The following is a 25,710-nucleotide window of genomic DNA, read 5'->3' as shown; positions in this document are numbered from 1 at the left end:
CACTTCACCCTGCCCCTGTGCAGAAGGCAGCGTGAAGGTCTTGGTGGGTTGTCTGGAGGCCCCTGGCAGCCGGGTCCACCCCTACAGATCAGCTCTTATTTCAGTAGCCACAGCCTGAGCCTTCCCGAGGAAGGGAGCTACAGTAGCAGGGAAGGGACCTTGGGGTGAGGTGGAGGGTGACAGTGCTGACTTCTTAGAGAACTGTTCTGAGTGTCAGTCACTTGTCCCCAGCTGTGACCCTCTGCTGAGCTGGGCTAGGGCAAGAATCCTGAAGGTCACCTCCCCTACCCGGGAAAGAAGCCTCTAGGAGGTGGAGGCAGGTCTGCTGATTCTGGGCGACCCTGGCCTCGGAGGCTCGTCCGCAGCGGGAGGTGTGCGACTGAGCAGACGGAAGCTGCTGGGGGCTGTGGCTGCATGGAGCTCCCTCACTAGCCCCTCACGCTCACCCTCTTCCAGGCCGTCCCACAAGCCTGGCCCCTCAGCCCAGCAGACACTTAGAAGCCCTGAAGCTCCCTGTTCAGCAAGGAGGCTGGAGAGAAAGGGACAGAGAGAGGCCCCCAAACCCGGGGTACCCCAGGAGGCAGGCTCGGGGCACATGTCTGCTCCTTCCTCCCTCCATAACGCCTTTATTAAATCAAAAGACCGGGGTTAATGTGCTGAGTGGCCAAACGACAGTGACACTCATGCCTGTGAACAGCAAGGGACACTTCAGATCCCCAGAGAACACACTCATTTGGAAGACAGTGGGGCTGGCTTCCTTAAACAAGAAAAAAAATGAAACAAAACTGAAGATGAGAGTCCAGGGTTTAAACAGCAAAACAAAGTAGGGCTACCATCGTGAGGCTGCTGGGCTCACGGCCACAGCACCCACCACCCACCCGGCTGGGCCACACCTGGAATCCTGGCATGCTGTACCCGACACAGAAGACGGGCACCCAGCTGGCTCTCCTCCCAGGCCGTCTGACACAGGCCACCTCACCCGAGGTGACTTTTGTGGTTCCTCTGCTTTTGCTTTCTGTGGGTCTCCTTGTTGCAGGGCTTTGTGGCCCTGGCTAACTAGAACTTGCAATGATTCTCCCTCATTAGCCTCCAGAATATCGGGACGGGCCACACCGTGCCTCACTGAGCTCTGTCTTCTTATAAAAGTAGGTGGCACAGGCAGAGAATGCTGGGTTAACTGGACAGGGAGCCTTTGGGGTGCTCCACAAGTCCACAAGTCAAAGCAGGCCAGGAGCGTGTGGTGAAGACATGGCTGCATCTGCCACCTGTCAGGGCACCTCTGGGACGCGCTCTGGCTCCTCCATCCCGAATGATGTCCGGGCAGCAGAGCGCAGACTCACGGTCTTACTCTCTGACCATGTGCGTGCACATGAGCTCCACGGTGGGCCCACGTGGAGCTCGGAGGGCAATTCTGAGGAGTCTCTCTCTGCCTGGTGGACCCCATGGAAAGATCCAGTCCAGGACTTTAGAAGATTTAGTCAGCAGACAGGAAGAGCTGTTCCTCCCGGGGCTTGGTGCTTCATGCCATCAAGCTCATACTGTCTGGCTAGGGGTGAAGGAACTCAGGGCCTAACCACATAGCACAGTGCAGAGACACCCGCCCACAGGGCGCTGGCTGCCCTGGTACCTAAACCTCTAGGACCAGATCTCTCTGCTGACTTGGGGCTGGAGGTGGGGACCCCCTGGGCTGGGGTCTGACACTTGTGGGGAACACAACCAGGCCAGGATCCCAAGCTACCTCCCATGACCCGAGCGGGGCAGCAGGACAGCAGCACAGGCAATGCCTGCAAAGGACTCTGGGAAGTGCAGGTCTCTCTCCCACTCATCCGTGTCAGTGTTGTACACCTGCACAATGCCTGTGACATTGTTCAGCCTCCAGTTGTAGCCACCCACGATGTAGATCTTCCTCTCCAGCAGGCAGCAGCCAGCTTCCGACTGACCAGCGCGCATGGGTGTCACGCTGGTCCACTGGTCGGCATCTGGTACGTAGTACTCCACGGCCAGCACGTCGAAGCAGCGGTCCACGTGGTCCATGCGGCCACCTAGGGCATAGATGCGGCCAGCAGCGCCCAACATAGCGTGCAGCACGCGGGGCTCACGCATGGGCGCCCTAGGCTCCCAGCGGTCGGCCGCAGGGTCGTAGCACTGCAGCGCCTTCTTGTCCTCTGCTGAGACACCATAGCCACCTGAGATGTAGAGGCGACCAGCGGCTGCAGCACCCGCATGGCCCCAGGTGCGGCGCTTAAGTGGGCAGGCAAAATCCCAGCTGTCACGGCGTGGGCAGTAGCGCTCCACGGACGCCAGGCTGCCCGCGCGATTGCGGCCACCTGTGGCATACAGCAGCCCGCCCAGTGCAGTGAGCTGGAACTGCACGCGGCTCTCATGCAGCGCCCGCAGCCGCAGCCAGCGATTGCGCTGCGGATCGTAACGGTAGCAGGCATCCACTGCGCCCTCGCCACTGCGGTGCTGCAGGTGCTGGCCGCCTGCCACGTACACGAAGTTATCCAGCACGGCCACGCCCGCGTGGCTGCAGCCCAGCTCCATCTCCGTGAGCTCGCGGAAGTGGCGGGCTCCGGGCTCTGGCAACTGGAACACCTTGCTGCTGACAGCTCGGTCACTGTCGGTATAGGGCGTGCCTCCGAAGGCCACCAGGGACGCTACGTCAGAGCGCACAGCCGTGCGTGGCGACTGCATGTCATGCTGGCGGCAGGGCAGCACGTGGTAGCTGAAGGCCTCCAGCAGGTACTGGCGACACAGGGCATCGTCCAGCATGACGTCAAGTGTCTGCACGCTGTCCACCAGCTCAGCGGGCTGCATGAGAGGGAAGCGCACGTGACGCAGCACAAGGCTGGCACGGGCGCGGCGGGCAGGATCGTGCTGCAGCCAGCGCACAGCAGCGCGGAACAGGTCAATCTCAGCGCAGCTCTGCAGCCGGTTGCTTTGCAGAAAAAAGACAAGGCGCTCAAGTGGCAGGCGCAGAAAGTCCTCCTCTGCTGCGATCTGCAGGAAGTGGCGGAATGTGAAGGCGTCTACCGACTCTCGCAGTGACGTCAGGCTGAAGGTGGTGGCCATCTGGCCAATGTGCAGGCACGTTTCTACGCTCATGGCGGCTTTCAGGAAGTCCTCGCACAGTTCCACCACCGGCAGCATCTGCAGAAACACGGCGGCACCCAGCACGTCCTGCACACAGTCTAGGTCCAGTGTCACCTCCGCACTGTAGGCGAAATCGATGATGTGCCGAAGGCCTCGTGCGGACACACCCTGCAGTTGGATGACGGCCTGGCTGGCCTCCCGCATGCCCCCAGTGAACATGGCCCTGGAGGTGGGGACACAGTGTGCAGGGCCATCAGTGAGCCGACATTTGTTCTGCCCTCACCCCAGCTTTCTGACCCCGTGCAGCTGCAGGGGGTGCCAGCTGCTACTGCTGGCACCTGCGTGCAGGGACCCTGCCCTGAAGGCTAACTGGTAGTTTTCTTGAGGAGGTATCAGTTACAGACGTGCAGCTACCTTGAGCTCCAAGGCAGGGCTAGCCTGTGCTCCCACTACCACCAGAACGTAGGATCTCTTCACTGCCTGCCTGCAGGCATGAGCAACCTGCCCAGCCTAGAACCTGTGAAGTAAAGGCCAGAGGGTCTGCCTGTTCCCCCTAAGCTGCTGTGAAGGTCCCAGGAGGCCACTGCCCATGAGGGCTGTGTCCAGTACTGCTGTCTATAGGGGAAGCTACAGACACAAGACCCGTGGCAGGCACACCCAGCAACAGCTGAGTCCTCGGCCTGCGTGACCTTCATCAGGGACCTCTGGAGCCACAGCTGGTGCCGGGATGCAGACCCATGCACGAGGGCTCTGGAGAGGCCTGCGGTCAAATCTCCCTTTCCAGCAGGAAGGAGAGAACTGAGTTATGTCATAAGGTCTATCGGGTCCCCTGGTGACATTCGGTAGCATTTAACAGCAACCCTCACAATTGTGAGCAGGCCTTCCTACCAGAGAGGGGACTGCCGCTCAGCATGGAGGGTCACCCCACCCTACAGTGGTTGCTGGATGCAGCCAGGTTCAGGCCACAGCAGGAGTGAGGCCATGGGTGTCATGGAGGTGCTGTCGCCTAATGCATTATTCTGTGACCTCCCTGGACCTCCTGAGAACCATGAAGAACAGCTTCTAGCCCCTGCCTGTCCCCCAGAGTCCCCACCAGCCCCTGCCTGTCCCTCAGAGTCCCCACCAGCCCTTGGGCACTTCAGTAAGAAAAGAGGCCAGACCAGATGACAGGATGGAGTTTTGCCTTTTAAGGCCTCATGGGCTACATTGTCAGAGCGGGGGTGCCTTTAAAAGGCATTGCTGGCTGGGCTGCCCACCCGCCCCCAAATCCAGAGTAAAAATAGCACCGATGCCCCAGTTGGCTGCAGCAGCTCCCCATAACAGCCTCACTGGGCCCCAGGGAGGATCGCTGGGCCCAGAGGGAGACATGTCCTGATACACACACCTAGGAAACAGTGGACCTGGAAGACCTGACCCTCTTAGAAGGAAGCTCACGTGTGGGGTGGAACTTCCGAGGACAACCATGACAGCTCCCATACTCGCTGGCAGGGTGTCCCCTGAGGAGGCAGCTCCACTGAGCCCTTAGCTCTGGCTCAGTCCCGGGACAGGGAAAAGCAGACAGCACGTGTGACCATGCACGCCTGGAGCATGATACAGGGGAGCCACAGGGCGGCGAGATCTACCCGGGCTCTGAGAGCAATGCACACGCACTGCAGGGCCCGAGCGCCATGGCTTCATGTCCGTCAGTCTCTCCGCTGTCTGTTTTAGGGACTTGGAGGGGACACCATGGCAGCCAGGGACGCACTACTACTCTCTCCTTGCTGGGTGCACGTGGCATCAATGCCTGGTATGCAGCAGATGCTGAATGAAGGCTTGGAAGGGGGTGCTAAGGCTGGGGTGGCAGAGCCTGTGTGAAGCCCAGGTGGACTGCTGCACACCTGTCTGCCTAGAGCTGGGGAGGTGGAAAGGAGGGTCAGGAGTTCATGGACATCTTGGGCTACACTGTGAGTATGAGGCTAGCATGGGCTATGCGAGATCTATCTCAAGAGAGAAAAATGAGGGGGGGGGGCAAGAAAGCCTCCAAGATGGCTCAGTGGGTGGGGCACCTGCTGCCAAGCCTGACTTCCTGAGTTCAGTTCCCAGGACCCACACGGTGGAGGAGAAAACTCAGTGCCTACAAGATGTCCTCTGACCTCCGTGTGCACCGTGGCGCACACGTGCCTTCACCCTGACTCACTATCACATGTACACACACAAAAATGAAGTAAATAAAAGAGAAGAAAGAGAGGGACTCTCTCAGTGGCAGAGGGTTTACTTAGTGTGCAGCAGACTGAAAAGCAAAAGAAACTTAGAAAGTATCAGAGGTCAGGCGTCTGGCGCACCAGAAGATGGAGCAGGGGCATTGTGATCTGTGGCTAATCCAAGCTACGCAGCAAAACCTTGTCACTAAAACAAGGAGGTGGCTGCCACACAGGTGCCCAGTGAACATGGCAGAGGTGTCAACTCAAGTCCCCAGGGCTAGGCTTACCTAAAATAGTCACTGCAGGCCGCCAAGACCACCTTGTGCGCATGGAAGGCTTCACTGTTGACGGTGAGGACCACATCGAGCAGCTGGCCCTGTGCACGGAGGGCAGCCAGGCCCTGTAGGAGGCCAGTGCTGTGGCCAGCAGCAGAGAAGGTGCACTTGAGGGCTCCATTCCTGTCGGCTAAGCTGCAAGGACAACAGAGGAGAGACGGCTCAGAGACCTCCAGGTAGACGCACACAGCTACACACAATGCCATGGATAACACTTGGAACTGTTATACTGAGTGGCAGAAGCAGCCAGGATAGACACCTACACACAGGGAAAATGCAGGGCAGCAGGCTGAAAAATGCAAGGGGAAGAGACCATTACACACACCAGGGCCTACAACCAGGCAGAGGCCAAGCCTATGCCACACAGGAAATACTGCAAGGCTGCCTATGGTAAGAGCCCTGCCTAGAATCCCCCAGTAAGAGCCTGGGGCGTGGCTCAGGGGTGGAGCCCTGCCTAGAATCCCCCAGTGGGAGCCTGGGGCATGGCTCAGGGGTGGAGCCTAGGATCCCCAGTGAGGGGTTACACACCTTTCATCCCAACACACTGGAAATGGACATAGGAGCTCAGATTGTCCTAACAGAGTGAGTTTCATGAAAGCCTGGGCTGTGTGAGGACTTATTTCATAAAACACAGATGGAGTGTGGTGGTGCACATCTGTAATCCCAGCTCTCAGAAGGCAGGGGCAGGTAGATGTCTACGAGGTAGAGGAGCCTGTTGTACTAATAGGGCCCCAGAGTAGCCAGGCTACACAATGGGATTGTCTAAAGCCAACCCAGAAAAGCCCGAAGTCAAGCATGTCTTCACCCCACCGCTCCCTGCCCAGCCCACCAGCCCCTACTGGTCCTTGTTACTGAAGCTCCGCACAGAACACCCCACTGTCGGATCACAGGAGGGGCAGTGCTGCTGAGTGCCTCTGTCCAGCCTCCCCAATCCAGCCCCTGCAGAAGCAGAGACACCCATCTCCACTGAGCACTCACTCACCTCAGTCTCCGTCTCCCTATCCATCTCCATCTCTTGGGACCATCAGCCCTTTTGGGACCAGCCCTTCCATTCTTGGGCCAGGAATGTGGGACACTGGGCTTCTTGAGAAAAGAGAGGATAGAAGGATATGGGATGCCTAAAACCACCAGACCCCAAACAAGGAGCTATCGTCTGCACAGAGCCCTGACTCCCCTGGCCGGCTGCCCAATTTGATGTCCTCTAGAGCCCCTCCGGTGGGAATCAGGAATGCAGGGCACTGGGCACTGGGTGATGAGCTGGGAGGATGCTCAGACCCAGCATAGGGTCGGTGGTGTCGTGAGGGTACAGCAACAGTGGGTAGGAAGCCATGGTGGCAGGCAGGCAGGCAGGCAGGCAGACTTAGGGACTGGCCAGCACTGCAGGGTACCTGGCTGCTGGGGACAGGGAGAGGAGCACAGGTAGGCCAAAGGCCCGGGCTTGTCCTGAAGTCTGTCCAGGGCCAGGTGAGAGCAGCACCCTCTGTCCTCTGAGCACAACTGCATCCTGGCCAGGCTGCTGCAGCAGTCCAAAGCTCATGCTTCTCACACCCACAACAGACGTGGGGCTCAGGCGCTGGGGGATATTGTTACATCAAGGCCAAGGGCCCACGGCCACCTTTATGCTCCACAGACAGGGCATCACAGCTTCCTGGGGCCTGGACATCTTAGACCCTGAATGACACCCCTCATAGTCCTGCAAAGGACTGGGACACTGACACACTCAGTGGACATATGAGTGTGCAACAGGGCACAGCACCCCGGCCTGGCTTCACACCCTAGCTGTGGCACGCAGGCCTCATCCTTCAAGAGATGAGGGACCAGATGAGAGCTGGGTGGAGTCTGGAGCTAGCAGGCCCCTGCTGCTGCCTCATTGAGGGGGACTCTGTGTCCACGGTGCCTCCCTAAACAGGGCAGTGTATGCATCTGACTCAGGTGCCTGTCAGAGCGGAAGCCACAGACTGACAGCCAGGCTCAGAAGTCTTTGTTGGGAGGTGACAGCCTGTGTGACCCTGTGGAATGTCCGTCTCATAAGGCAGAGGTGTTTCTCCCTTCTGGGGAAGCTGGTTAAAATACATTCCTTTCTTCCTGGCCCTCGTGGTTCTGAGGCAGGAGGACTGTTGCAAGTTCAAGGCCATCCTGAGCTGAGTATCACATAAAACAGAACAAGGCGGCCAGCACAGTGGCCCTGAGGGTGAAGTCACTGAGTTTATCCCCTGAACCCACACAACACTGAGACCCATCCCTGCGAGTCGTCCTCTGGCCCCCACACAGTCACCCCCAAGTACATGTAACAAATAAAGCACCAGAGAGTCACAGCTTGGGGGCCCCAGAGCAAGTGTCCCCAGCAGGGACCTTGGCTCTTCATGTTAAGGGCTGGCACAAACACCATCTTCCACTGGGGTCCCCAGAGTCACCCACAGCTGCAGACTAGCCTGAACCAGAGTGAACCCCAGGAACTACGAGACAGCTAAGATTCCACTCAAGAGAGACTGCCAAACTGGGGCTTAATCAGCCCCAGGTCGGCGGTGACCGTTCTGGGGGCGCAATGCCTTGGGCTCTCCTGGGAACCTGCACACATGGGACTGGCAGGGTCACATCTGTGGCTCCTGTGTCATTCATTCATTTATTCATCCGTTTTCACATGTGACCCGCACTTTGTGATTTCACGGGCTTTAGGAGGAGCAGGGTAACAGGATGTTTGTGTAGACCCCAGACAGGACAGAGACACAGACAGTGTGGTGACAGTGCTGTGGTCAGCATTGCCAAGCACCTGCCCGTAAGACACAGGGATGGTCTGGGAGGACAAACATATCCTCAGGGCCACAGTGCTACTGCTGACCCTGTGGCAGGCAGCTAGCGTCCATGACAGGCTGGGCATGCAAGATGGCACGGCAGGTGAAGGCACTCGTGGCCAAGCCTGACGACCTGAGTTTCTCATGGTGGAGAGAGCTGCCCTCCGCGGTTACTGTGGCACACGCCCCATCCCCAACACAGTAAGTGCAGTCGTAGTTTCTTAAAAGACCTGTGGCGATCTGGCTGATTTGGCAGGATCCCTCTCTAACACGCTCGGTCAGCCTTTCTCAGCTGCCAAGGTAGCAAGGTCGTTGGAGATCACCATGCAGCTCCACAGCTCCCCAACCCCCAGGAACAAAAAGCCGCAGGCAAAGACTTCCACAGTTGCAGAGGAACTCCTTAATTCAAGGAGACTTTGGGGCAGGAGAAGGGCTTTGCACCAGATATAAATAGCATCAGGAGCATGTGTTCATTGGACTTTGAGCTACTGTGATTCTCCCTATATAAAGAGTATCATGAAAGTAATATACAACCTGCATCCTGATGAAAGGTGCTTGATGTGAAGAGATCACTCAGTGCTTAAGAGTACCTGCTACCCTTGCAGACCCAAGCTCAGTTTTCAGCATCCATATTAAGTGGCTTATAACCACCTGCTATTGTAGTTCAAGAGGCTTATGTTTTCTTTCTGCCTCAGGGGGCACCTACACACACATAGCCAGCCCTCATACAAACACATAGACATAAAAAATTAAATAAAACTTTTGCCCAACAGTGGTGGTACACATCTTTTATCACAGCACTAAGAAGGCAGAGGCAGGCAAATGTCTGTGAGTTTGAAGTCATCCTGATCTATAGTGAGTTCCAGGACGGCCAGGGGTATAAAAAGAAACTGTGTCTTGAAAAACTAAAAATAGCCGGGCGGTGGTGGCGCATGCCTGTAATCCCAGCACTCTGGGAGGCAGAGGCAGGCGGATTTCTGAGTTTGAGGCCAGCCTGGTCTACAGAGTGAGTTCCAGGACAGCCAGGGCTACACAGGGAAACCCTGTCTCGAAAAAAGCAAATCCAAAAAACAAAACAAAAAGAGAGAGAGAGAAAGAGAGAGAGAGAGAGAGAGAGAGAGAGAGAGAGAGAGAGAGAGAAAAGAAAGAAAAAACTAAAAATAAATTAATAATAATAATAATAGTAATAATGAAAAAACAACAAAGAGGAGCTGAAAGAGATGACTCAATGGTCACGAGCCCTGCCCTTCTGCACATGACCTAGTTTCAGTTCCCAGCACCCACATGGCAGCTTACATCTACCTGTAACTCCAGATCCAGGTGACCTGACACCCCCTTCTGGACTCCACAGGCACTACACACATGTGGTGCACAGGCATGCAGACAGGCATGCAAACAAACAAACAAACAAACAGATAAATGAAGAATGACGTAGATGCTGGGAACCCAGGGTGAAGGGGAAAGGAAGCGGAGCCCCTAAGAAGGAAGAGGCAGGCAGCTCCCTGCCAGCAGGGCTCACACCTCAGTGAGGGCGACAGGCTCAACCTTCCCACCTGCAAGCCCAGCACTTGGAATCCGTGAGGAGCAGAACCTGCGGCCACGGACAGCAAAACCCATAGCGACTTAGCTCCCTGCATCGGAATGCCTTATGTGAAGCTTGTCCCCCCCCCCACTTTGTCCTCTCCAGAGGGCACAAGACCCAGTGTGAGCTACATGCAACGTGCGCCTGTCATAGTGCACTGAGTGAGGACAAGAGAGGTCACAGAGTGCCACATGGAGTGGGGACACTGCCAGCCTTCTTCCCCGGGGCGGAACCTGCACTACCCTGTCCTGCCAGCTCTGACTGATCCGGGGCTGGCTCCTCGGAGGGCAACCATGCTGGTACTCCAAACCTAGCCAGAAGCCCTTGGCCTGTGTGGGAGGAGGATGCTACTGCCTTGTCCTGTTAAACATACATGCTGTCAAACTGACTTGAAGATGCTTCCATTGTAAGCCCTGGGATTAGCACTGCTCAGCTGTGGCCACAAAACCTGGACGGCAGCTAACACAGACTTGGTCAAAGTGCTCAGAATGAGTGACTAAGGACTCAGCCCTGCAGAGGACGAGGACACCCCACCCTCTGGGCACAGAGGACACTGTGGGTGGAAGGGGACAGAAAGAATGTAAGCACGGGAGGACGGGAGGAGGGCTGTGGCATGCTGTCCTCGGCATATGGCGTGGGACTGCACCCAGGAGCTTCCCTGCACACGGACTAGAGCGAGCTCCCGGGCTCAGCCAGGCTCCTGCAGGCAGCGTTAACTGGACTCTGTGGCGCGCACACGCGCGCGCGCACACACACACACACACACACACACACACACACACACACACAGGAGAGGACACAAACATGAAGCACTGGGTAGAGACATTGAGGGTGCACTAGCGCAGGAGGGCCATGGGTCTCTGTCACAGGCGGCCACTGCCACATCTCGGGCAGCAGAGAAGCACTCGTGAGCCCAGCTGGCGGGACCAGCCCAGATCCTCACTGGTGAGGACAGCCTGGGAGGGCAGAGGAGCTCAACAGGGCAAAAGCACCTGCCACCAATGTCACAAAGCTGACAATCCCTAGGGCCCACATGAAGGACAGAGACAATGCCCACTGGTTGCCCTATGACGTTCTACAAGCACACCATACCATATGTATGCACAGGCACACACAGGGGCAGGATAAGTAAACAAATGTCGTTAATTTACCCAGAAAGGTGTGCAGAGTTTAGGATCCACAAAGGAAATAGGGGGCCTGGGCCTGGAAGGTAGAGGCAGCACACATGGGCCCCTCTGGTCTTCTGATCTCTGCAGCTGCTGGCCTGGGCTGAGCTCGTGTCCCCTGGGCATTAGCACGACCCTGACATGGCCACTCTGTCCCTCCTGGCTGAGGAGGAGCCTCTGCCCTGAACCTACACACTGTGGCTCAGTCACCCTGGAGAACTCTGAGTCCCTCAGTTCAGAGAAGTGCAGCTCAGGCAGGACATCGACGGACAAGACAGGACTGTCCTGCCTGGGCTGTGACTAAGGTCACCTTTGCCAATACCAGGACCAGCACTGGGAGGACCCATTACTCAGAACAGTTCTAGACAGTGGGCGGCCACATGGTGGGGCCCTCTGAGCCAGTCCGAATCTCCAGACAGCCACTCGACTCATGGTGGCCGGCCCGTGAGTCATCAGAGTCAGTGCGTCAGCAACGCGGACCGGACAGTCTCCAGAGGCCACTCACCACCCACCCTGGCTGTACCCTCACATTCCATCTGGGCCTGGCCCGGGCCCAGCCATCCTGCCATTCTCCCTCCAGGATTCCCCCTGGACTGCCCAAGAGACCCCAGCAGGGTCCAGTCTCTGCTGGCCACAGCCACATGGGTGTGGTGCATGGTCCTGATGGCAGGCACCACCTGTCTGGAGACCCAGGTATGGGGACTGCTACTTGAGTTCCCAGCCCCACCCACCCGCTGGCCTTGTCCTCAAGGCCGGTTTGGCTTCCCAAACCCCAGAACCATTCTTCTCAGAACGTTGAAAAAACAGGCAAGAACAAGAAAGAATTTCATGGAAACATTTCTTTGGGGCTTAGTAAAATCCGTTCCCACCCCCACGAAGAGTGCAGCTCGCCGCCTCGCACACCCTGTTCTGACGCCGCTCCCTGCTCCCCCAGCCCAGCCACTTGTACTTTCAAAGCCAATTTCACTTTTATTGTCCATGTGGTTCGCTGAAGCCCGGCACAGCTGGCTGGCTCACACCCGGGCTGCACTGCTGCCTCACCCCTGGTCCCCCAAACATGTGAGTGGGAGACAAGGCTTCAGGGAACAGTACAGCATCAAGTTGGTCACCTCAGATCAGCAATAGGGCCCTGGAACATCTCCAAGAGAGCCTGGATGGACAGGGGTCATAAAAGACCCGGGGGTCAGGACAGCAGAATGTCAACAGATGTGGGTGTCAGAGATCTTGAATGAGGGGAGCTCAGACTGGAGCATGGTGGCCCAGGACCTCATCTGAGGGCCCTCAGCCATGCTAGGACCACCTCCCTGACCATCCTCAGACCCCTCCCCAGGACCCTGCCGCTCCCCCATGAGCTAGCAGATGTCTTTCTTTTGAAATGGGCTAGCTGAGGCACAGAGACCTCATCTTCCTGTCCACACAGCATTCTGTTCCCAGCGACATGCCAGTGGCTCCGGCCCCGACTACCAAGGCAGAGGGGGTAGAGCTCCGGGGTCCAGCACAACCACCCCTCCCCGTTGCCATGGTTACCCAGTGTTTCCCAGCTCTGGGCACAGTACTCCAGCTACAGGATCAACTCGCCGTGCTCTGGCACTTTACACCAGCCAGAGACATGCAGGCCAGCAGCCCCACGCTCCCTCACGTCAGCACAGCCTCCCCGGGGACGCTCCATGGGTCTGGCCCACAGCCTGTTCTACAGTGGCAGCCCTCTTCTGAGGCTCATCTCTAATGTCAGGGGGAACAGCAAGGTACCTGCCTGCTCCAGGCTGGCCTGTGGCAAAAGAAAGCCAGAGGCCACTGAAGGTCCCCAAACCACTGACAGGAAGGGAGAAGCCATGACACACACACTGCTGGAGGTGGGCCACAGGTCTGAGGCAGAGTGCTAGCCTAGGATGAGCCAGGCCTTAGCCACTTAAAAGACCAGACTGACTTTCGCTGCCGCCATGCCCAGCAAGCATCTTCTCCACTGAGGCATTGTCTCTGGGCTGCACCTGAAGACAGCCTGAAGGGCAGTGGGACAGCGCGGTGGGAGTGTCACACTGGACTAGTAGGCCTTCCTTGAAGGAGCCAGCATCAGATCCCCCAAGGAATCCTGGGAGCTGAGGGATGTTGTTCCCAGGTGCAGGTCATAGGTGAGCCCGGCAGCCCTGCCCTGTCTCCCTGGAAAATGGGGGAGGCAGGGAGCAGTTGGAAAGCACTGCTTTACAAGATGGGTTCTAAGGATGGAGTCCAGAGGGCTAGGAGACAGGCTGCTCTGTGTGCCCATGGGTGGCAGGTCACAATGCCAGCCTCCGGCCAGACCCCATCTGAGGATCTGGCCATCCACTACGAGCAGAAAGACTCACGGCCAATGCCAAGCCCCACGCTTGCCCGGCTGCCGCCACTGGTTAGGACCAGCAAGGAGCAGGCCATGCTCTACAGAGGCCTAGGAGGACATGGGGTATTAATGTGCCAGCTTTCCGAGTAGTGTGAAGTCCTCTGTCCACAGCTTGTGTCATATGGACTCACAGCTGGAGCACAGCACTAGGTGTCACCATAGGGGTAAACCCTGCAGGGCGTTGCGTGGGCCGTGCAGACAGGACTGTGGCCCACCAGTGGCCCAGGAACACCGAGGAAACACTCTAAGATACAGAGAGGCTTACACTTTCTGAAGACCATCCAGCAAGGAAGAGAATTCCTTATCAATTCAAGCACTTGCTCCCCTCAGCCCCAGACAAAGATCAGGACATCACTGAGATGCAGCTGGGAGGCTCCGGGCTCCGGGCTGGGCCGGTCCACCCTCACCCCCCAAGCCCAGCTGAGGTGGGGTATGGAGCTCAGGAGCTGGAGGGGGCAGAGCATTCAAACCCTCCGGGAGGACCCACTAGGCAGCCCCTTGTCTCCCTGAGGGATGGAGCCCTGCAGCCTGGCTGCTTCCCTCGCTGCCTGCTCCGTTCAGAACTTCCTTCTGCTCCTGACTGCCTCTCCATGGCTGAAATGGGAGTTCTGGGAGGCCAGCCGGAAGGGCTCTTCTCCTGCCACATCCTGATGCCCACCCCATGGTGAAGGAGCCTTGGCACATTAGTGACCTAGACCGTTGGTGGCACGGTAGAGGAGTGGGTGCAACGGGCGGAGACGGGTGAGGAGATAGGCACTGAGTGATTTGGTGGTGTGCAACATGTGTGCCTGTTTCTAAGCATAGCTTCTACAACCTCGCATTCATACAAGTGGTTAGCCTCTTCTGGGCTGACCCCCAGAAGCCCCCAGGGAAGCCCACCATCCCACCTCCACATGCAGGTAGTCTATGTAGTCCCCTTCACAGTCCCTGAGGCACAGATTTTGGAGCCGTCTCCCACCAATGATCCTTAGCCTTCGCTTTGCCTCACACAGGCTACAACACACCCAAGAGCCAGCTGTCCCCAGCAGCACAGACGGGCACGCAGTACAGGCCAGGACACAGGCCGTCCCAACCTGCAGAATCCCAGAACTTTGGAACAAAAGCAGTCTGGTACCTCAGCCCAGGACCCCTGGCCACACCCTGTAGAAAGCTCTTCACTTTACATATGTCTAAACCACTCTTTCCTGCTCTTACACATATTTTCCTGGGGTGGGGACCCCAGCTCTTCTCCTCTATGGCCATGCATTGGCGACCAAGTAGACCAACTCCTTGCCTGACCAATCAGAGCTTCCTGGAGCCCTGGCACTGTGATTGGTGAGAGGAGGCTACCTGAACCAATCAGAACCTTCTCTGGCACTTTTTTTTTCATGACAGGGTTTCTCTGTGAAGCCCTTGTCCTGGAACTTGCTCTGTGGACCAGGCTCACAGAGATCCCCCTGTCTCCAACTCCTGAGCACTGGAATTAAAGGTGCCGCCACTGCTTTGCACGCCCTAAGACTTCTTAGCTCCAGATGGAAGGAAGCTCTTTCCCTGTGGCGTTGCAAGGCTCGGGGAAGAGGGTGGCAGCTCGAGAAAGAGAAGAGATCCTCTGAGATTTCTCCATGCGTGCCTGTGTGTCTGTGCACATACATGTGCCTGGCACGCATGTGCTCACCATCTGGATCCAGGCAGGGCAGGATGGCAAAGGTTAACCACTGAACCTTCTTGCTCAGCAGGCTGGTTGTCTTGAGACAGAGCCCGGTTACATAGCCATACCTGGCCTAGAACCCAGACCCCAGTGCCTGCTCCCTCAGTCTCCAGAGCACTTCTTTGAGACAGGGTCTCTCACTGAACACGGAGCGGGGCTGGCAGGCAGCAGCCCTGTCATGTTTGCTATGCCCTGCAGTGCCAGCTGAAGGCAGCACACAGCACCACATCGGGGGCCCACATGGCGCCCGGGACTAAACTCCAATCTTCAGGCGTATACAGAAAGGTGCCCTGCCCTCTGAGCCACCCCCCAGCTTCCCTTGAGCTGTGGCTACGGGCAGGATCTGGCTTTCTGAGTGCAGGAAGCCTTCTCACAGCAGAAGTGTCCATCTCCCCAGCCCCAGCCCCCGTGCTTGAAGCCTCCCCACCCAGCCCACATTAGGCAGCTGCCCGTGTGGTGTGTGCCTGTTGTGCCTCCTAGGTGGTCAGGGTGAGGAGGCCAGGCTGCTCAGTGGGTAGCTGTGCCAGGACAGCTGGCTCCGCTCTGGCCACCGAGAAGCCCCAGAAAGGTCAGCAAGCTGCCAGCCCTGCCCCACACCCTCCCGGAGTGACAAAGGATGATGGGAAGGGGAAAAGGGCGGTGAAGTCTCTCCAGGGATTCCTGTGTGTGTGTGTCCTGCCACACACAATGGGAGACCACTGGCACATAGATAGACAGGAGGCACGGTGTGACCGGCAGCTTTCCTCGGTGCAGCACACGGGTGTGTGTGTGTGTGTGTGTGTGTGTGTGCTTGGGAACCTCAGTGGCTCTCTAGGCGCCTGTCACCTGGCAGCTGCTCCACCCAGCCCCACTCCACTCCGACCATCCGGGCAGATTTCTCCACTCTCGCTCTCTGCTCTCAAGCTGAGCGTGAATTCTCCCGTCCCGTGGAGAGCAGGCTCCGGATATCCAGCCCAGACACCCCGCCCGGTTCCTGGCTTTGACCCCTGTGGAATTTCATGGCTGTGGTGTCAAAAAACATCTTCAGCCTCGATCCTGAGTGTCCGCCCCAAGCCTCTAAGAGCTGGAAGGTCGAGTTCTGCATCTGAGCGCTCCCTCCCTGAGGCAGGAGAAGCTGAGACCCCAACTGCCTGAGGTGGATGGAACCCAGGGTGGAGCCCAGCGTCTACCGTCCTGTGAGGAGCAGCACAGGATGAGGAGCACTGCCGGGAAGGGCAGCACAGGAAGGGCCAGACCGGGGTTAACGAGTGTTAAGAGAGCCAGTCAGAACAGCTGCACAGCGGCTACCAGAGCAAGGGGGGGTCCATCGCCTGGGGACCCACCCCATGGCCCCCACCTCCACTGCCGACAGCTGAACAGCTCAGCTGTGTTCACTCTCAGCTCAGGGAAGGTTGTGTGGGGCTGCTCTTCCTACCGACTCCTAGACTCTGTCCTGTCAGGGAGGGCAGTGCCTCCGCCAGACAGCCACTCAGTATCCACACTGGCTGCCCCCAGGTTCACGTGCCTCAGAGGACCTAAGATGTGACTGGGCAGTTTGGGGATGCATGGTCTGTCATCAGCTAAGGGTAAGACAGGAGACGCTGGGAAGCATCAGGCGGCTGCATAATCTTAGGAAGGCCTTTCTGGTCCAAGCTGGAGCTGATCGATCGATCGGCAAGGGCTTAGGCGCGGTAGTTAGTTGAGTGAACCCTTGCTGGCTGGCACAAGGCCCTGCATGGCTGCGCACTTCTTTTGAATGGAATGCCGACGGTCTTAGGGACAGAAGTCAGCAAAGAGGGTGCCAGAGGCCTTTCTGGAAGACACAAGATTGAGACCCAGGCCCCATGCCACCTCTGCCCATGAGTGACTTACAGACAGCACAGCTCAGCCACTCCAGGCCAGGCCACTCACCCTCCCACATACCCTGACAGATAACACATCTTCACCCCCCAGCCCTCAGCCAGGCAGAAACCCAAGAGTCTATGGCCCCCATCCTGCTCGGTGCATCAGACACAAGTGCCACACGCCCTTGGCCCCAAACGCACTCTGTTCCAGGCCCAGAGGCCTTCAAACAGCTGGATGCGTGGACTCTGCTGACTGCCTCCCTCGCTCTCCTCTGCCCGCACCTGGACTACAAGCACACGAAAGGCCAGACACCATTACAAGGATGGTGTCAACCGAACTGAGAAGCCAGGAGTGCCAAGACAAGTGTCCACCCCCTCTGGGTCCCATGGCCCCTCAGCCATATCATTCCATGGTCACGTCCATCCTTGGACTCGGGTGCGGGGAGGCGGGGAGGCGGGGGATGACCAGGGTTAGGAAGGGGGCGGGGCACTGCCAGGACTTCCACGCCAACAGGGCACTGGCCCCACTAACAAAACCTTTCTCAGGCTGCACATCAGGCCTTAATGCCAGCACAGAGGAGGCGCCGGCAGGTGGGTCTCTATGAGTCTGAGACTAGCATCATCCACTTAGCAAGATCCTGGTCAGCCAAGGATTTGGCTTTTTTTTTTTATTTTTATTTTTTTGGTTTTTCGAGACAGGGTTTCTCTGTGTAGCCCTGACTGTCCTGGAACTCACTCTGTAGACCAGGCTGGCCTCAAACTCAGAAATCCACCTGCCTCTGCTTCCCAAGCGCTGGGATTAAAGGTGTGCGCCACCGCTGCCCAGTGAGACTCTCTTTCAAAACAAAACACCCAAAACCTTTCTTCTCAGCAACCTTGCCAATGACAATGAGCCTGTCTCTGGAACTCACAGCCACTATGCTGCCAGAGTCCAGCTGCAAGCCAGTTACCTGCATGTGTGTCTTGCATGGCTGCAGCACAGGCTCCCACGGTGGCTCTAGGAATCCCTCTGTTAACCACAGAGGCCAGACAGGGCTCGGGCACTCACCTGTCCCCACAGGACACTGTGACAATGTGCTCCCAGAGCCAGAGCTCATAGAACTCAGGTTGTGTGGCACTTTCTCACCCTCCCCCATGCCAAGTGCTGCTGTGCTCCTTCCTAGGTGCTCCTCACCTGGTACCTCCTCCCAGGCACCCAGTGAGCCTGTGAAGAAGCAGGCAGGACCATAGGATGGGCAGCACGGCCCATGTACAGACACAACTCCTAGCTCTCCCATGCCTGCATGACCCCAAGGGACCAAGGGTGCTGGCTTTTCAAGTGTCAGTGTCCTGCCTGCCCTCCCTCTGCAGGGGCCACAGTGACTCCAGAGTCTTCTCTGCATTAAGAATAACCAAACTCCTTGGAAGCCCTGGCTTCAGTGGAGAAAATCAAGGAAATGATTAGACAAACCCAGCTCACTGAGTCAGGCTGTACCATGACAAACCCTTTGTCCTCCAAATGAGGCCAGGGGCCAAGTGGAGGTGGCAGGTCTCTCATGGTCACACAGCATCGCTATCTTCACAGCCCTGGTGGCTAAGACCTCCGCTCTCTGGAGAGAAGCTGGCCCAGGCCTAGCCTGGGAGAAGGTCTCTCAGAGTAAGTGCTCTTTGTCCCCTAGGCCAGGCTGTGCCCCTCTCCTCTCTGCCTGCCGCCGGCCTGGTGGCCACACTGTCTACTGAGTTTCATTCAGCTCAGACGGTTATGACAGGCTCCGCTAGGCAACGGGGTTGTTGCTCCCGAGAGATGAGGGAAGGGGAGCCAGGCTCTTTCTTCTCCTGTAGTCGGGAGAGAAGTCAGAACAAACAAGTTACATAACAGAAGGGACGGACGGTGTGGGCAGCGTGGCCCTGAGCTGTGTCAACATGGTGGGGAACACAGATGTTACCTCCAGCATGGCCGGATAACACCAGTCTTCCTAGATGAGAGCATGACCTAACGGGCTCCAGAAATGGTGACACGGTCCAGGCTAGTGGCCCTGCTCCTGGGGAAGTCACTGTCCCCCCAGGAAGGGATGTGGCCAGGCTGCAAGCTGGAGCAATGAGCTACACTCTGCATGCCAGGCTCCCAGGACAGCAGCCAGGGCAGGCACTGGCCACCCACAAGGCCAAGAGAGAGGACAATCATAAAGCACACCAAGTAGTGACGAAGGCATCACAGGGTCCCACAGAGCCCACTGCGGTGCACAGCCGCATCGCTCCACACACAGCCCTACTGGCCTACATCGTGGAGGAGAGTTCCAAAGAGTCCTGAAGCCTCAGCAGGGGGCAGGGCGTGGACTGTTCCCACTGAGACCTGTGTTCTCTCTCAATGAAGCTTCCTTGGCAGGCGGGGCTTCTGAGAGGAAATGTGTCTTGGACAGAGTCTGGCATTGGTGTCCGCAGCTCTCTGCCCTGGCCTTTGGATAATGCAATGGGTGGACACTGTAGAACAGCCCCACCAGAGGCAGAGCAGACACTGTCCCCGGCTCTTACAGAACAGAATGGACAAACCTCTTCCCTTATACGTTTCTAGACTCAGTTTTAGCTCACTCTAGTTTGGTTTTGGTTTTGTTCTTGCTACTTAGTATGGAAACTAGGACTTCCTGAATCCCTAGCATGCCCTTTGCCACTTGGCGACCCGCAGGGGATATTTCCACTTCATTCCTTCCCATCCCTTCCCATTTGTGTCTCATTCAGCAAGCCTGGAACTCACTATGTAGCACTAGCTGGCCTCAAAATTGAAACAATCAATCTTCCTAAATGCTGAAATTACAGATGTTGGGACAGTACCCCTCTCAGCTGAGATACTGTTACAAATAATGACCACCAACACAAAAACAAGCAAAGACATCCAAAGATTATGACAATAAAAATAAAATGGTGATCAGCTCCTTAGAGGACTATTACTTGATAATGTAGAGGGATGAGACACTGATCTATGCCACAATAGAGATACACCTTGAAACAGAAAACTGCTGGATGCAGGGCAGTGGCGCACGCCTGTAATCCCAGCACTTGGGAGGCAGAGGCAGGTGGATTTCTGAGTTCGAGGCCAGCCTGGTCTACAGAGTGAGTTCCAGGACAGCCAGGGCTACACAGAGAAACCCTGTCTCAAAAAACCAATGCAAACAAACAAACAAAAAACAAAACAAAACAGAAGGCTGAGAGGAGCCAGACCAAGCAAGTGACATTTACAGTGGGTGAGGTGTGCCAGATGTGGCACGTGTCTTTAAGGCAAGCTTCAGTGTGAGTTCCAGTACAGCCAAGACAGAGAAACCCTGTGTCAAACAAAACAGAACAAGCCAGGCGGTGGTGGTGCACGCCTGCAATCCCAGCACTCAGGAGGCAGAGGCAGGTGGATCTCTGAGTTTGAGGCCAGCCTGGTCTACAGAGCAAGTTCCAGGACAGCCAGGGCTACACTGAGAGACCCTGTCTCAAAAACAAAATAAAAGACAAGACAGGGGCTGGAGAGATGGCTCAGAGGTTAAGAGCACTGGCTGTTCTTCCAGAGGTCCTGAGTTCAAATCCCAGCAACCACATGGTTGCTCACAACCATCTGTAATGAGGTCTGGTGCTTTCTTCTGGTGTCTGAAAACAGCTACAGTGTACTCATACATGAAATAAATAAATCTTAAAAAAATAAATAAATAAAAGACAAGACAGAAGCTAGTTCTAAGCTAGCCTGGGCTACATAGCAAGAGTCTATCAAGAGGAATGATGGAAGGATAGAGGAAGGGAAAGAAAAGGAGGGAGAGGAGGAGAGGGGATGACGGGAGGGGAGGGGAAGGGTCAGGAGAGGGCAGGGATTGTGCCATCTCATAAATCTCATCAATACATGAAGTCCAGGCCAGGTGATTGCATAGGCAGGAAGCAGGGACTACCAGGAGGACAAGGGACAGGCATCGAGTGTTTCTGTGGATATGCTAAATGCCACAGAATTATCCACTGATAAGGCAGATTTTATGTTACACAAGTTTTACTTTGAAGGATTAAAAACCAAGCCAGGGTTGGAGGCGCACACCTGTCATCCCAAAACCACAAAGGGGATAGGAAGCTAAGGAGCTCAAGGCCAACCTCAGCTACATGTCACGTGTTAGAGCAGCCCGAGCCACTGCATGGTACTGTCTCACACAGAAACAAACTAAAAAGCCAAGAGGCTGTGGAGAAGGCTCGGTCAGAAAAGCGCCTGTCACACAGAAAAGTCTGGGTAGCCAGTGTCCATACTTAAAACAAAACAAAACAAAACAAAACAAAACAAAAAACCAGCCAGACACAGAGATGCATGCCTATAACCTCAGCATCAGGGACAGAAGATGGATTCCATTACCGAACGGCAAACAGGGGCTCAGTGACAGATCATGTCAGAAACAAACAATGAAGCAAACAGACAGATAGACAGACAGACAAAAACTTCTCTAGACAATTGCCAAAAGGAGGGAGGGAGGTGGAGGGAAATAGAAGATACTTGACAATGACATCTGACCTAGCATGTACTACATACACACACACACACACACACACACACACACACACACACACACTCACACACACACACATACACTCACACACACATACACACTCACACACTCACACACACACACACTCACACACACACACTCACACACACTCACACACACACATACACACTCACACACACACTCACACACACATACACACTCACACACACACTCACACACACATACACACACACTCACACACACTCACACACATACACACACACTCACACACACACACTCACACTCACACACACATACACACACACACACACACACACACACACACACGCCAAGAGATGGCTCAGTAGGTAAAGCCACTTGCTGCTGTCTAAAGAGCTGGGAGGACCACCATCAGGATCGCCATCAGTAGTTTTAGCTGTGACATGTGCAATAGCAGGACACAGCCACCGGGGCAATAGTAGTCTGGCTGCTATGGGCGTAACCAACCACTGTCTGACTGGACACATGTACAGCCGGGATCTCAGTCTAACGCCTGTGTCTGGAGAGAACACAGATGTGGGTAAGAAGCGCTGTTCAGGTTCTGTTAAATGGACCTGATGGACCAGTTGAACTGCTTGCTACAGAACCCGCAGGCGCTGCCAGCTCTGGCTACAGGAGGGAAGGTCTCGCCACAGTAGGCGGCAGTGACTGCAGACCCCTAACTTGTCAAAGCACTGAGAATAAGAGACTGAATGCTCAGCCCCAAACAGGACATCTATCCACCCTGCCAAGGCTTGTGGGCCGTCAAGAGCGAGGTGTGGAGTGTAAGGCCGGAGCTGGAGAGAGGGCTCGAGGTTTCCAGAGGACCCCGGCTGGGTTCCCAGCACTTACATGGCAGTTCACAACTCTAATTCTAGAGGATCTGCCACCCTCCTTTGACCTCTAAGGGCACTGTACACATGTGGAGAATAGACATACATGCAGGCAAAGCACCCATACATGGTAAATAAAATAAAATCTAGGCTCAGGGCATGGTGGTACACACCTTTAATCCCGGTACTGGGAAGCAGAGGCCAGCCTGGTCTACATAGAGAGCTCCAGGACAGCCAGGGCTACACAGAGAAACCCAGGCTTGAAACACAAACACCTAAAAATAATTGTTAAAGGGGGGGGGGGAGGCAGTGGTGGCACATGCCTTTAATCCCAGCACTTGGGAGGCAGAGGCAGGCAGATTTCTGAGTTTGAGGCCAGCCTGGTCTACAGAGTGAGTTCCAGGACAGCCAGGTCTACACAGAGAAACCCTGTCTCGAAAACAACAACAACAACAACAAAAACCAAAACAAAAAGGGGGGGCTGGAGAGATGGGTCAACCAAGTGCAGCTGTCCTTACAGAGAGTTCCCATTCACCCCCAGCTCCAACATGGTGGCTTACAACTCCAGTAACAGGGAATCTGACAGCTTCTTCAAGCCTCCGAGGGCAGCAGGAGACCTATATGCACTGACATATATGCAGGGAAAACACTCTCAAACATAAAATAAATAAATCTCAAAAAAATAAATAAACAATGCAGGGCAGGGGTGGCCCACGCCTTTAATCCCAGCACTTGGGAGGCAGAGACAGGCAGATTTCTGAGTTCAAGGCCAGCCTGGTCTATAAAGTGAGTTCCAGGACAGCCAGGACTACACAAAGAAACCCTGTCTCAAAAAACCAAACCAAACCAACCAACCAAACAAACAAAAAATATATATACATATATATATACACACCCAAACAATAAATGAAAAGCCAGAAGGAGGCTGGGCGTGCTGGGGATCCCAGCACTTTCATCCCAGGAGTCCCGAAGGCAAGAGAATCAGGAGGTAGAAGCCAGCTGTGCTGAATAGCAAATGTCAGGCCCCTGAACTGTAGCCAAGTAACAACAACACGAAAACCTCGGCGGAAGCCAGGTCTGCAGGCAAGATCATGCACTGTTCTTCCCGAGGGCCGAAGTGTGGGTTCCAGCGCCCATGATGGGGAGCTCACAGCGACAGCTCCCAATCAGGCTTTCTTCTGGCTCCCACGGACACCCACGGACACACACAGATACTCAGGAATACATTTTTCAAATAAATGTTTAATCCAGTTGTGCTGGCACACACCTTTAGCAGCAGCACTCTGGTAGTAGAGGTAGGCAGATCTCTGTGAGTTCGAGGTCAACCGTGTCTACAAAGTAAGTTCTAGGACAGCTAGGGCTATCCAGAGAAACCCTGTCTTGAAATATAAACAAATACAAAAATACATCTTTAAAAAATGTATGCTAGGGATCTGGTCAGCTGTCCCCTTTGATCGGTCCCCTAGGCCCTGACTACTTATCCCCCATGACTCCATGGTCCATCCCTACTACAGACTCTCAGTCCTGGCCCACCACTCTGTCACACCCCAGCGGGCTGCCACTTCTGGGGCCAGAGCTCCTAGTGTCTGCAGTGGCTGGTGGCCTGTATGGAATCCCTGGTTTGCTCTGAGCTCACACTGAAGCTTCCAGTGGCTCTCTGGTAAGAGGCAGGGTCAGAGCCTCCTCTGGGTGGTGGCGGGAATTCCCTAATCAGCATCATCCCTCCAGTCCGAAAGCCACCAGATCTTCGCCTGCCCTGAGGCCCTGCCTGAGGACCAACTTTATCTATAGTCTTAAGGCCCAGAGCCCTAGGCTTTGGTTTACCAAACCATCTAGAGCCAGAGTTTCCTCCTGGATGGCCCAAGGGTGGTGGCTATCTCTGGACAGGGGTTCCAGGCTCTGGAATGAAATGAAAACAGAAGGTGTGATTGCTTCCTAAGAGGTTCCCTAAGACAGGTGCTCTTCCCCAGAGACTCCGGATTAATTCACAAAAGTGGATTAATTCACAAAAGTGGATTGCAACAGAAAGTTTTCAAGTTCAAGGTTGGTCTATGCTATACAAGCAGTCACTACGTCAAAAACAGGGTGGGTACAGGGCAGGGCATATGACTCAGTAGTAAAATCCTCACCTAGCATGCAGTACAGAAATGGTGAAGGATGCCTGTCATCCAGATACTTTGGGTTGAGGAAGGATGATCAGCAGTCTGTTATCCTCAGCTACATAGCAACTGTGAGACCAGCCTGGGCTATGATTCCTTTTCTTGAAAAACCAAAATAAAATAAATATTTAAAAATACCTGCTATCTTTATGCAAACTCCCAAGTTCAAAGAACCCACCTTAGGAATTAACCAGGAAAAAGGGTGACCTAATTTAACCAAAGGGGTGAATGTTGCCCCAATATCTGAGGGCAAGACCTTCAATCCAGTCGTTTAGACTGAGGGAAAGGAGATTTGAACCCTATGAAGGGGGGAAGGAAGGGGATCTTAAAGAAAGTCTCTTGAGACCCCTTGTCTTTTCTCACAATGCTCAAACTCCACAAATACATCCCGACCTTTCACAAGCCCTGGGCCATCATGATGGGTCTGCTGGGGCCCCAAGGTGGCCTCAGTGTCCCCTCTAGACGCGCCCAAGACCCTTGTTCACCTACCAGCGCCCTAGACAATTCTGTGACAATCAGAACCTGTTGAGGTCTCACAGTGGCCTCAGTGTCTCCCCTGACAAGTCCAGACCCCTAGGTGACTGTTCCCTTCCAGGCATGCCGAGGCCTGTTGTTCCCTGCCAGGCCCCTACAAGGCTCCCTCCACACCAGGACCTGTGGAGGTTCCCAGGTGGTCTCAGTGTTCCCTTCAGGAATGCCTCGCTTCCCTTCCGGCCCCGGTGTCCTTGTGCAGCTTCCCACGTCACCTTCCCAGAACCCCTTCAGCCCTGGGCTCGCAGCTCCCAAGGAGCCGGGCCTCAGCCTGCCCTAAGGCCTGCGCCATAGCTCAGGACCTTAGCAGCCTGGGACTCGGAAAGTGCACGCCCCCGGCGGTCTCGGGGTCGGCCCCGCCCGGGCCAAGAGGTGCATGCCAACAGAAGCGCGGGACTCACCTGCTTGGGCGCTCGGGGCTCTGACCAGAGCCGCTGCTGCCACCGGACTCCGCCATCTTCCACCGCGAGCCCGAGCGACGGGGCCGCACGCCGATCGGGAGACCGAGGCCCGGACAGCGGGCAGGGCCGCTGAGAGCGAGGGAGGGGCCGGAGTGATGGGCGGAGCTTGGGGCTGGGGGCGGGGCCTGAGGAGAGCTAGTCGGAAGGGAGCGAGGAGTAGGGCCGCAGAAAGGTGTGGGG

At 55.8% G+C, this 25,710-nt stretch overlaps 1 protein-coding gene across 1 annotated transcript; it reads right to left on the bottom strand.

The window, feature by feature from the left end:
* Positions 1–786: 786 nt before the first annotated feature.
* Klhl26 (kelch like family member 26) lies at positions 787–25,710 on the bottom strand. Its single transcript, XM_052162526.1, has 3 exons — positions 25,471–25,710; positions 5,561–5,743; positions 787–3,316 (listed from the first exon to the last, which is right to left on the bottom strand). Exons 1-3 carry the CDS (start codon positions 25,524–25,526, stop codon positions 1,735–1,737), a joined length of 1,821 nt encoding a protein of 606 aa, XP_052018486.1. The 5' UTR covers positions 25,527–25,710; the 3' UTR covers positions 787–1,734.

Source organism: Apodemus sylvaticus, chromosome 18 (genome assembly GCF_947179515.1).
Source record: "Apodemus sylvaticus chromosome 18, mApoSyl1.1, whole genome shotgun sequence".
Lineage (NCBI taxonomy): Eukaryota > Metazoa > Chordata > Mammalia > Rodentia > Muridae > Apodemus > Apodemus sylvaticus.
Note: the sequence above shows the minus strand (reverse complement) of the source record. Positions and strands in the feature narration are given on the sequence as shown.